At 37.6% G+C, this 11,545-nt stretch overlaps 1 protein-coding gene across 1 annotated transcript in view; it reads left to right on the top strand.

The window, feature by feature from the left end:
* ZYG11A (zyg-11 family member A, cell cycle regulator) overlaps positions 1 to 11,545 on the top strand; it is a 58,388-nt gene that overhangs the window by 27,983 nt on the left and 18,860 nt on the right. The window contains exons 4-5 of the mRNA XM_060142587.1: positions 8,855 to 8,995; positions 11,001 to 11,177. Of these exons, the coding sequence (XP_059998570.1) occupies positions 8,855 to 8,995; positions 11,001 to 11,177 (318 nt within the window). The remainder of the gene's footprint in view (positions 1 to 8,854; positions 8,996 to 11,000; positions 11,178 to 11,545) is intronic.

Here is an 11,545-nt window from a genome sequence, read left to right as displayed (position 1 = left end):
GCAGAGCCATTTATACATTAGCTCTTATGTGCCAGATGTCATGCACATTGTTTTTTATGGATGAGGAAATGGAAGCTCAGGGAAGTTAAGCTACTTATCCACAGTCATAGAAGTATTAAATGATAGAGCTGAGACTTGTATCCTGGTCTTTGTGACTCTAAAACTAGTGTTTTCACCTCTGGTGACAGCTAAATATAATGAATAAGGCAGGTGATCAATATGCCTAACACCATTTTTGGTGAAGGTATGACAAAAAGCAATTTTTAAAAGAGTCTTAAGAAAAAAGCATTGAACACTGCTGGAATATGTTTATAGCCTCTCATGGTGCTGTTTTTAAAGCAGCATATATTTAAATATCTAGAATATTTCTCTTTTATAACAGTGGCTTTCTACCTCAGTTGTACATTATAAACACTTTGGAAGCTTTAAAATACACGGATGATTGTGTCCCATTCCCCAGAGATTCTGATTTCATTGGTCTGGGACTTGTTCTGGGCGTCAGGATTTTGAAAGCTTGCACGTAGTTCTAGTGTGCAGCCGAGGTTCAGAACCACCACTTTAAAAGAACCCCTTTAAAAAAACAATTATACCGTATGTAATTTTTCCTAGGGTGAGAGAGAAAAGTGATTTACAGTCATTAGTTGTTTTCACAATTTTATTCTTTTGATTTGAAAATAGCAATTGTTGTATTTTAAAGTCCTTTTAATTTTCTGGCTTGTTAATGAAGGTGGAAGCCATCAGTTACATCATTAGGCTACAAATAGATAATTTGAACTTTCAAATTAAATGTGTATAGTAGAGATGTTCACCACGAATGAACACCTAGGCCAGTTTCAGATTAATGGCATTTAGTGTCACAATGATCAAAAGACCACAGTGATTTAAAAAAATAGATTTTAACACATCAACTCCTGATATATACAGTAATATTGGACAAGTGCTAGAATATTCTGAAGGCAGATTATGCATGTAGTTAAGATACTGTCAAAGTGGGTACACCAAAAGAAAATGAGAGAAGTCTTCTTTCAGTAAACTTTATCTGGTATACATGTAAGTTTAGTTTATTTTGAAAATTTTAAATTATGCCTTATATACAGTGTTGCATATTGTGGGGATGGAGAGGAGAGACCATAATCTTCCTAGTACTAAGAAACTCTAAAGCTCTTAATCTAGACTTACATGGAGTGTAAGGTATGGTAAGTTTAAAAGGTGTGTTTCAGAAAATCTTATATTTAAGAGAAATACGTATTGCTGGAATCAGATGCAAAATATACTAAGTATTTTTGTTTGGGTTAATCAAAAGTTTGCTTAAATTAAAATGGATAAAATTAAGTGTTAGTGAAAACCTAACAGAACAAGTATGTGTTATTTCCTGCACCCAGTGTTAGAGTGGGCAACGTGTACTTAATTGCTTTAAAATGGGTGGAAAGGGCACCTGCCATTAGTATTAAAAGCCATGTAACATTTTCATTTGCTAAGAAATCCTTGTTGATGCACTGGTGGGGCGTAGCAAGAATCCCTTTTGAGGATTGTTTTGTAATGACATCTATAGGAAGCCCTGGAGAGAGAGGGTGATGCAACAGCTATCTGGTCTTCCGCTTAGCCTCACTATGGCTTATCCTTTGTTTCTCTTTCAGCTCTTACATCTGGATGATCACAAAACTTTAAAAAATTTTAGAATATATCCAGTGTTTAGATTCTTAATAATGTGTAGGTCATTGGGCAGTTGATCTATGTATAGTACTTGAAAAATTTTTAAATAATTTTTAACTTTGCAGATCACTAACTTCAAACATTTTTCCAAATTTGTTTTTTCATATTTTATCTCTACATGCACGTGTACACACACGTGCACACACACACGCACAGAGTTTTTTTCTTGAGGGTAGGTTGCATACATCATGCTCCTCTGCCCCTTAACATACTTTAGTTTGTATATCCTAGAGCAAGGATAGTCTTTTGGACTCTTCCGAGAGCAAGGATAGTCTCAAGGATGACCACGGTGCAGCTATCAAATTTCAGGAAATTTAGCATTGATGCAATACTTTTATATAATCTACTATATATATTATCCCAGTAATGCCCTTTATAAAATATTTTTCCTTTTAGTCCAGGATTATTTTTGCATTCAGTTGTCATTTCTTTATAATTTAAACTAGAAGAGTTCCTTAGTCCTTCCTGTCCTTTGTTACATTGATATTTTTGAAGAATACAGACCAGCATTGTTTCGTTGGCTTTTTTGAAGAGTACTCCTCATTTTGGGTTAGTCTGATGCTTCCTCATAATTATATTCAGGTTCTCCCATCTCTGCCCGGAATACCACATAAGGGATGTTGTGTCCTTCTCAAGTATATTACAACATGAAGCACACAGTGCCCCTCATTAGTGAAGTTACTTTTCATCACTTGGTCAAAGTATTGTTCAGGTACTAGGTAAAATAGCCAGGTGCAGATAAAATATTATCTATATACTGTTGTATTGTTTCTACACTACATAGGTAATACTATTCCTCTTGAAACTAATAAGCAATATATAAGATATTAGAAGACTATGCCAATATCCTGGTCCTTATCAAACTTTCTGATCTAGATACAGCATCCTTTGATGTTTCTTACCTGAACCAATCTTTACTGCAGTGGTTGCAAAGTGGTGATTTTCCAACTCCAGCTCTCCTTTCTACATTTAGCAAGTCTAACGTATCCTTAATGTGGACTCATTGATTCCTGATGTTTTCAATGATTTATAGTTCATTACTCTTCTTAATTATTGTGATGCTCAATTTGTCACAGGTTGGCCAATGAGAGCTCCCGTGTCAGTTTTTACATGCCCCCATTTTTGTTGTTGTTATTATTTTGAGTACTTCTTAACTTTCTGGCAAACTAAGATGTTCTAGGCTTCTTATACTTCTCTGTTTTGGCCTTGGAATTAGACATTTCTCCCAGAAGCCCTGGTTCCTTTTAGGAGGAAACCCATATTTGAGTACTAGATGTGTTTTTAAGCCCTTTCAGCAAACAGAGCCAAGAAATAGATGAAGTAAGTTTAAAAGTGATACTTCCAAATGACCATCCTCATACTGTTCTTTGCCCTTCCACATTCTGTATTTGTATCTCTCTTTCCCACAGTGAGAACTTTGGCTCTCAAAAGCGTCAGCACATTTGCTTAATCCTACAACACATATAAAATAGTTTCAGAGTTGCTACACCTATACTACTTGTTTTTTTCTTTTACATTATTTATTTATTTATTCGGTTGCACCAGGTCTTAGTTGCAGCAGGAGGGCTCCTTAGTTGCGGGTCTCCGGCTCCTTAGTTGTGGCATGCGAACTCTTAGTTGCGGCATGCATGTGGGATCTAGTTCCCTGGCCAGGGATTGAACCCGGGCCCCCTGCATTGGAGCGCAGAGTCTTAAACACTGCGCCACCAGGGAAGTCCCACACCTATACTACTTTGAAACACAAACCTACTAAAAAAAGTTGAAGATATGTTTGCAGTTCTTTCTTTTCCCTCTTGACTGAGAGTATAGTCAAAGTACTAAGCACATATATTTAGGTTTTAAAATTTCCTCTTCTTACACAATAGGTAGCATAGTATATGTACTCTACACTTCGCTTTTTTTACTAAGCAGTATGTCTTGGAAATCATCCTGTGTCAGTTCATGTTCCCGTTTTCTGGGAGGGGATGGTAAAATACATATAACATAAAATTTATCATTTTAATCTTTTTTAAGTGTATAGTTCAGTGGTTTTACATACATTCATAATTTTGTTCAACCGTCACCACGATTCATCTTCATAGCTCTTTTCATCTTGTAAGGCTGAAATTCTATACCCATTAAACACTAACTCCCATTACCCCTTCTCCCTGGACCCTGACAACTCCCATTCTACTTTTGTCCCTATGAATTTGACTATTCTAACTACCTCATGTAAGTGGAATCATACAGTACTTGTCTTTTTGTGACTGGCTCATTTCCCTTTGCATAGCGTCCTCAGGGTTCATCCGTGTTGTGGCATACTGCCTTTTTCAGGTTGAATAACATCCATTATGTGTTTACCACATTTTGCTTGTCTGTTTATCATCGATGAACACTTGGGTTGCTTCCATGTTTTGGCTGTGTTGGTAATTGTGAATAATGTTGTTACAAGCATGGGTATACAAATATCTCTTTGAGACCCTGCCTTTTTTTTTTTTTTTTTTTTTGCTGTGCCACACAGCTTGAGGGATCTCGGTTCCAGGGATTGAACCTGGGCCACAGCAGTGAAAGCCCAGAATCCTAACCACTGTGCCACCAGGGAACTCCCAAGACCCTGCTTTTAATTCTTTTGGTATATATCCTGAAGTGGAATTGCTAGATCTTATGGTAATTCTATTAATTTTTTGAGGAACTGCCATACATACAGCAGCTGTACAATTTTACGTTCCCACTAACAGTGCACAAATCTTCCGTTTTCTTCACATACTTGACAACATATATTATTTTCTGTTTTTTAATTTTAAATTTTTTTAATGGTTAGCAGAGACATTAAAAAAATTTTTTTAACATCTTTATTGGAGTATAATTGCTTTACAATGATGTGTTAGTTTCTTCTGTATAACAAAGTGAATCAGCTATATGTATACATATATCCCCATATTCCCTCCCTCTTGCGTCTCCCTCCCACCCTCCCTATCCCACCCCTCTAGGTGGACACAGAGCACCGAGCTGATCTCCCTGTGCTATGCGGCTGCTTCCCACTAGCTAGCTGTTTTACATTTGGTAGTGTATATATGTCCATGCCACTCTCTCACTTCATCCCAGCGTACCCTTCCCCCTCCCCATGTCCTCAGGTCCATTCTCTACATCTGTGTCTTTATTCCTCCTGCCCCTAGGTTCTCCAGAACCTTTTTTTTTTTTTTTTTTTAAGATTCCATATATATGTGTTAGCATACGGTATTTGTTTTTCTCTTTCTGACTTACCTCACTCAGTATGACAGAGTTTGGTCCATCTACCTCACTACAAATAACTCAATTTTATTGTTTCTTTTTATGGATGAGTAATATTGCATTGTATATATGTGCCACATCTTCTTTATCCATTCATCTGTCGATGGACACTTAGGTTGCTTCCATGTCCTGGCTATTGTAAATAGCAGCAGAGACTTTAAAAAATTTTTTTAAATTTATTTTTGGCTGGATTGGGTCTTTGTTGCTGCACACAGGCTTTCTCTCTATTTGTGGCAAGCGGGGGGCTACTCTTTGTTGCGGTGCACAGGCTTCTCATTGCGGTGGCTTCTCTTGTTGTGGAGCACAGGCTCTAGACGTGTGGGCTTCAGTATTTGCAGCACGCGGGCTCAGTAATTGTGGCACGTGGTCCCTAGAGTGTGTGGGCTTCAGTAGTTGTGGTGTGTGGGCTCAGTAGTTGCGGGCTCTAGGGCACATGGGCTTCAGTAGTTGTGGCTCGTGGGCTCTAGAGCACAGGCTCAGTAGTTTTGGCGCACGGACTTAGTTGCTCCATGGCTCGTGGGATCTTCTGAGACCAGGGATCAAACCCATGTCCCCTGCATTGGCAGGTGGATTCTTAACCACTGTGCCACCAGGGAAATCCCTGTTTTTAAATTTTTTAGTAGTAGCCATACTAATGGATGTGAGGTGGTATCTCATTGAAGTTTTTTTCCTTTTTACAGGGATAACCCTTTTAATTTTTATTTTATTTATTTTTTTGGCTGTACTGTGCGGCCTGTGGCATTTTAATTCCCTGACCAGGGATCGAACCGACACTTCTTGCATTGGAAGCACGGAGTCTTAACCACTGGGCCGCCGGAGAAATCCCTTGAAGTTTTGATTTGCATTTCCATACTGATCAGTGATATTGGGCATCTTTTATAAGGAGCTTATTGACCATTGGTATGTCTTTGAAGAAACGTCTGATGAAGTCCTTTGCCAACTTTTAAATCAGGTTGCTTGGGGTTTTTTTGTTGTTGTTGTTGAGTTATAGGAGTTCTTTATGTAGTCTGGATATTAATTCCTTATGATACATGATTTTCAAATATTTTCTCCCATTCTCTGGGTTGTCTTTTTTCATGAAGTTCAGTTTGTCTGCATTTCTTTTGTTGCTTGTTCCTTTGGTGTCATATCCAAGAAATCACTGCCAAGTATAATATTGTGAAGATTTTGCCCCATGTTTCCTTGTAAGAGTTTTATAGTTTTAGGTCATAAATTTAAGTCTTTGATCCATTTTGAGTTGATTTTTTTATTGTAAGATTTTTAAAAACTATTAATTTAAAAAAATTTTGGGTGCATTGGGTCTTTGTTGCTGCGCGTGGGCTTTCTCTAGTTGTGGCGAGCGGGGGCTACTCTTCATTGCGGTGCATGGGCTTCTCATTGAGGTGGCTTCTCTTGTTGCGGAGCACGGGCTCTAGGTGTGCGGGCTTCAATAGTTGTGGCACGTGGGCTCAGTAGTTGTGGCTCATGGGCTCTAGAGCACAGGCTCAGTAGTTGTGGCGCATGGGCTTAGTTGCTCCGCGGCACGTGGGATCTTCCCGGACCAGGGCTCAAACCCGTGTCCCCTGCATTGGCAGGTGGATTCTTAACCACTGCGCCACCAGGGAAGCCCCAGGGACTGTGTCTTTTGATTTTTCTTCTTTTTCCTTTTGAATGGACTATGCTTTCCTATTTTTTAATATGCTTTATGATTTGTTTTTGTTGTTGTTGAAAACTGGACATTTGAAACTAATAATATGGAAACTCTGGAAATCAGGTTTTTTTCCTTTCCTGGGTTTTGATGCTTTTGTTATTGTTTTTGTATTTTGGGTCTGTGTTGAGGATCAGCCTGAAGTATAAACTTTAAGGTCTTTTTAGGTCTTTTTTGAGCCTTTTCGTGGGCATGTGCAGTCACTTTGGAATTTCCTTTGTATATGCAGTTGTTTTGAATGTCATAGTCATTAATGTCTCCTAAAAGGGGAAAAAGAAAACAATGAAGGGGCAGCCCTTTAAATCCCCTGGAAGTCACTTTAGCTGTGGGAGAGGGGCTTTGAACAGTTGGTGGGGTGGGGGTGCAACAACAGTGGCTGCTCACCTCTTTGTACCTGTTACCAGAAGCAGCAAGCAGTGATCAGAGCACGGATCCCTGATATTTGGAGGGCAGGGTCCGTTTTCCCACATGGGCTCTCACAAGCTAAGTGCAGGGAGCTCTAGGCGCATGTGCTGGTGGCTGGGGGGTAGGTTGGGGCATGGACAGCGGTTATTGTGGTAAGAGCTGAAATTTATGGAATTGAACCACAATTTACTGTCCATACTTCCTCTAGAAGTTGCAAGCATGGATATAAACTCCTTTGTTTACTTTTTTTTCCCTTATTTCTTGAAAATGCTTGTCCACTGTTACATTGCTTTGTGTGTTGCTTGTTAAGTCTGATGACAGTCTAATTCTCTAATTTGTTTGATCTTTTTATGTGAAGGCCCTGAAGATTTTTTTCTTTATCTTTAAATTTAATCCTTATATTGTGCTATGTCTCAGACTTGATCTGGGTCAGTTTTCCCAGGTAGCTGGTAGATTATTTCAGTGTATTGATTTAGGTCTTTTTTTTATTTCTGGAAAGTTTTTCTTGGTAGTAGTTTTAAATATTAGTTCATTTCTTCCCCAGGAACTTCAAGTATATGTGTGTTGGATCTTCTTTATTTTTTTCTATATAAGCACTCAATCTTAGATTCCTTTTTACTTCTTCTTTCTTAAAATTTCTTTCTCTTGTTTATTTCTTGCATTTCTTCTCCTTACTAAATATTTATTCAACTCTACTCTTCCTTGGGTACTTTGTAACTTAATTTTTGTTTAATATGATTTTGTCTTTTTCCTGAGTTTAATCATCCCTTGTTTCATCTTTCTGTTGAAGGTGTTTTTTCACATCCTAACATGCTGATTAAGAAGATTTAATTCAGTTTAAAGTGCTGTGTTACAATTTTCTTCTGATTTGTTGTTGGTTTATGGGAAGAGTTTTTCTCAGCTGAAATGTGTAGATTTGCTTTTTTAAAAATTTCTTATAGTAGCTTTTTATGGAATTGGTTTGAATCTTTTTATTTATTGGCATTTAATTGACAGGGTTCCTAATTCAAAAGCACTCTTCTGTCAATTTAATGATGTGATGTTTCTTCAATGGGTGATGCGACTACTGGTCATGGTGGAGTGGAGAAGAGGTTGTTTTTCTTCTTTTCATTTTGTAGGATCCTGAATTTTACCCCTTTATTTTCTTCTTTTCTTCACCACCCAGGAATGCTGAAAACTGCGTAATATCTAGTTTTATCTACATTCTTTGTTGATTTGATGGTTTGGATCAGGAGAATACCATTATCCTCCAGACCCAAAGTCTATATATAGACTTTCTGAAATTATTACTTCAGTGGTAGCAAGGAAGAATTATATTAATATTAATTAATTAATTATATAACTGGTTAACTCCTTTTTCATCTTAGTTATTTTACGTGGTCTTTTCCCTGTCTTTTATTGTCTAATTCATTCTATATGAGTACTTAGAAGACGTGCATTCATGGTTATTTATTGGTTGTTTAAGAATTTCCATGCTAGCTAGTATTCAATTGTGGTCTCAACTGTAATATAGTTGTAGGGAGATGGTATTTGAATCTGGCCCCACCACTTAACTGGTTTGTTACATTTAACAATGTACATCACCTCTCTGGACCCACCACGTAGAAATGAGGTTGAGAAGAACTTTTACCTACTAGAATTATGATTGAATGAGATCAAGATCGTAAAGCTCTTAAAACATTTAAGTGAAAATCTGTTGTTTCAAACACTGGACACGCTCTAAAAGCCTGTGCTTGAAGGTGAATGGTGAAACCTATTGGTAACATCCTTGTTTTCCAGGTTGCCGGAGGAGCCAATATGAGTCAGATTTCAGAAGCACTGAGCCGATACAGGAATAGGTCATGTTTTATGAAGGAAGCTCTCTACAAGCTCTTCGCAGAGACATTTGCAACGCAAGTAGCCATGCCTGCTATTTTAAAGGTAACTGCACCTCAGAAATGTAGTTTTTATTACTACTTATTATTTGGTTCAATTAAAGTTGTTCATCAGACACGATGAATACGGTTAACTTACATGCCTTATTCTGTCGTGAGGCAAAGTGCCCTCACAGATAGAGGAGAATGGTGTTAGGCTTATACTGCTAGAACATCTCTTGTTTTGAGCCTCTGAATCAATTAGAATCATTCAAATTTTTGAATTTGGTCTGAGCAGGGGATTCTAGAAGCATTGCACTATTTTGTCTAAAGCAGGACTTAATCTTTAAACATGAATTCACTTTGCCTAAACATTGTTTTATTTCTTTACTCTTTAAAATCTAAAATATGGTTTTCTGAAAGAAAACACAGTATCCCCAATAAGAACAGAACAAAATAACAACAATTGAAGGTAACCAAGTCTACTGTTTAAAGTTATTTTGTGAATAAAGTAAAATTACCAGTATCGATCGGGCCAACTTTGCTTTGGTTTACGGAAGAATGAATTTGTTTTAAATGTAATTGGAAGTTTTAAGTGGTTTGGGAAGGAAAACTGCAATTATTTAAAATTAAATGTAACATAAAAATGAAGAGTCTTAAAGTCACCTTGTTTTTATCATTTGTAATTTTTTGTAGTTCCATAAAACTAGGGCTATTTCTGTACCATGGGAGATTAGATTTATTCATAACTTAAAAATGGTACTGTATAAAGGAAAAAACCGGGGATCTTTGTCTCCCATCTGTAAGGAGGAGGTTGAATTAGATGTTCTAAAAGTCCTTTTCATATCTAAGACTGTGTGATTTTTGATTTTGAAAACCATGTTTATTTTACTTCATACATGTTTATATTGTCGATGATGGCAATCCAGTGAAATCCTAAGAGCAGTTTAGCAATATAGAAAAAAGACATTTTCCATAGGAGAAGTGTATCCCAGGTCTGAGTTCATGTCAAAGTGAGGGGCTCTGGTCTCTTAACAGTTCATAAAATCATGGTTCATGCGTGTATCAGCAGACTGGTCTCTGAGGTGGGTAAGGATGATTATCCCTATTCGATAGACAAAGCAGACCACGTTGTCCCTGCATGTTAGAGCAGGTATGGTCTAAGCTTAGTATAACACCTTCATTTTACATTTGTTTCTAGGTCTTACGCAGTCTCTCTTCTAGTTGCCTTTCTAATGTTAGGGTTTTTTTTTGTTGTTTGTGGCTGTGTTGCATGGCTTGTGGGATCCCAGATCCCCGACCAGGGATTGAACCCGGTCACAGCAGTGAAAGCACCAAATCCTAACCACTGGGCCACCAGGGAACTCCCTAATATTAGGTTTTACCACTTTTCAGATTATTTCAAATTCAGATTTCTTCCCCTTCTCTTGGTGGACTCATCCCACCTTTTTGTCCACTTTATGTTTTTTCTTATCACATTTCCCTTCCCTAGTAATTCCTCTCCATTCCACCCCTACCTCCATCTCCTATCCAGATCCCATCTGAGACCCTGCCTAAATGCGTTCTCTGAATGAAGCCTTTGACTTCCATACCAGAAATGATTGTTCCCTGCATAACCACCTTAGGCAGCACTTTATTTACACCTCTTTTTTGGTGCTTTTTTTCAGCTTCGTGTTTTGACCTCCCTTACAATGTTATTTGTTAACATACCTTATTTCTTTCATAAGGCTTTGTGCTCAGGAGTAGGGTGTAAGTGATTGATGTTGTGTCCCCTGTAGTGCTTATCGTAATGTCTTGGGTGGATTGAGGCTCAATAAATGACTGTGAAGTCACAGATGATGAAACAGAGGTCCAGAGAAAGGAAGTGAGTTACCTGAAGTCACACAGCTAGTTAATGGCTACATTTGGATTGAAAGGTATTGCTGGTGTCCTAAAAAATAAATGCCGAGGAAGGGGAAAATCTGTTACTTTTTGTCCCAATAAGCAAATATTTTTGACAACTAAAACAAAAATAAGACTGTGTAAAGAATGCTAATGTTGTCACATGCCACTAAAAACAAGTTCATCTTCAGCTTGTGGCTATAGGAATGAGGAATCATCCATTGGATTTGCCAGTGCAGTTCACAGCCAGTGCTTGTGCCCTCAACTTAACACGCCAGGACCTGGCCAAGGGGATGCCTGTTCGTCTGTTGTCAGAGGTTACCTGTCTACTTTTCAAGGCTCTGAAAAATTTCCCCCATTACCAGCAGGTAATTTGGTTTGAATATTTGACTGCTGCTTACTTGAGGACAAATATATGAAAAATACTTTTTATTTAGTTCTGATTTTTCATCCTGAGAGAGAGAGAAAGAGGGAGGAAGGGAGGGAGAGAGAAATAGGTAAGGAATTCATGTTTGTTATAGAAAAAATAAGAAATATAAATAAGTAATAGGGTTTAAAATTTTTAAATTGATCAGAAACCAGTTACCCAGAAACATCTACTATTAACACTTTAGCACATCCTATAGGCTTAACATCATGTGTGAAATTAAACTGAATTGAATCATAGACCTAAATATAAAAGCTAAATTAAAGGTCTAAATAATATAAAAGCTAAAAACTTCTAGAAGAAAACGTG

The sequence above is a fragment of the Lagenorhynchus albirostris genome, chromosome 2, assembly GCF_949774975.1.
Source record: "Lagenorhynchus albirostris chromosome 2, mLagAlb1.1, whole genome shotgun sequence".
Taxonomy (NCBI): domain Eukaryota; kingdom Metazoa; phylum Chordata; class Mammalia; order Artiodactyla; family Delphinidae; genus Lagenorhynchus; species Lagenorhynchus albirostris.
This window is presented reverse-complemented; position numbering and strand designations above follow the sequence as displayed.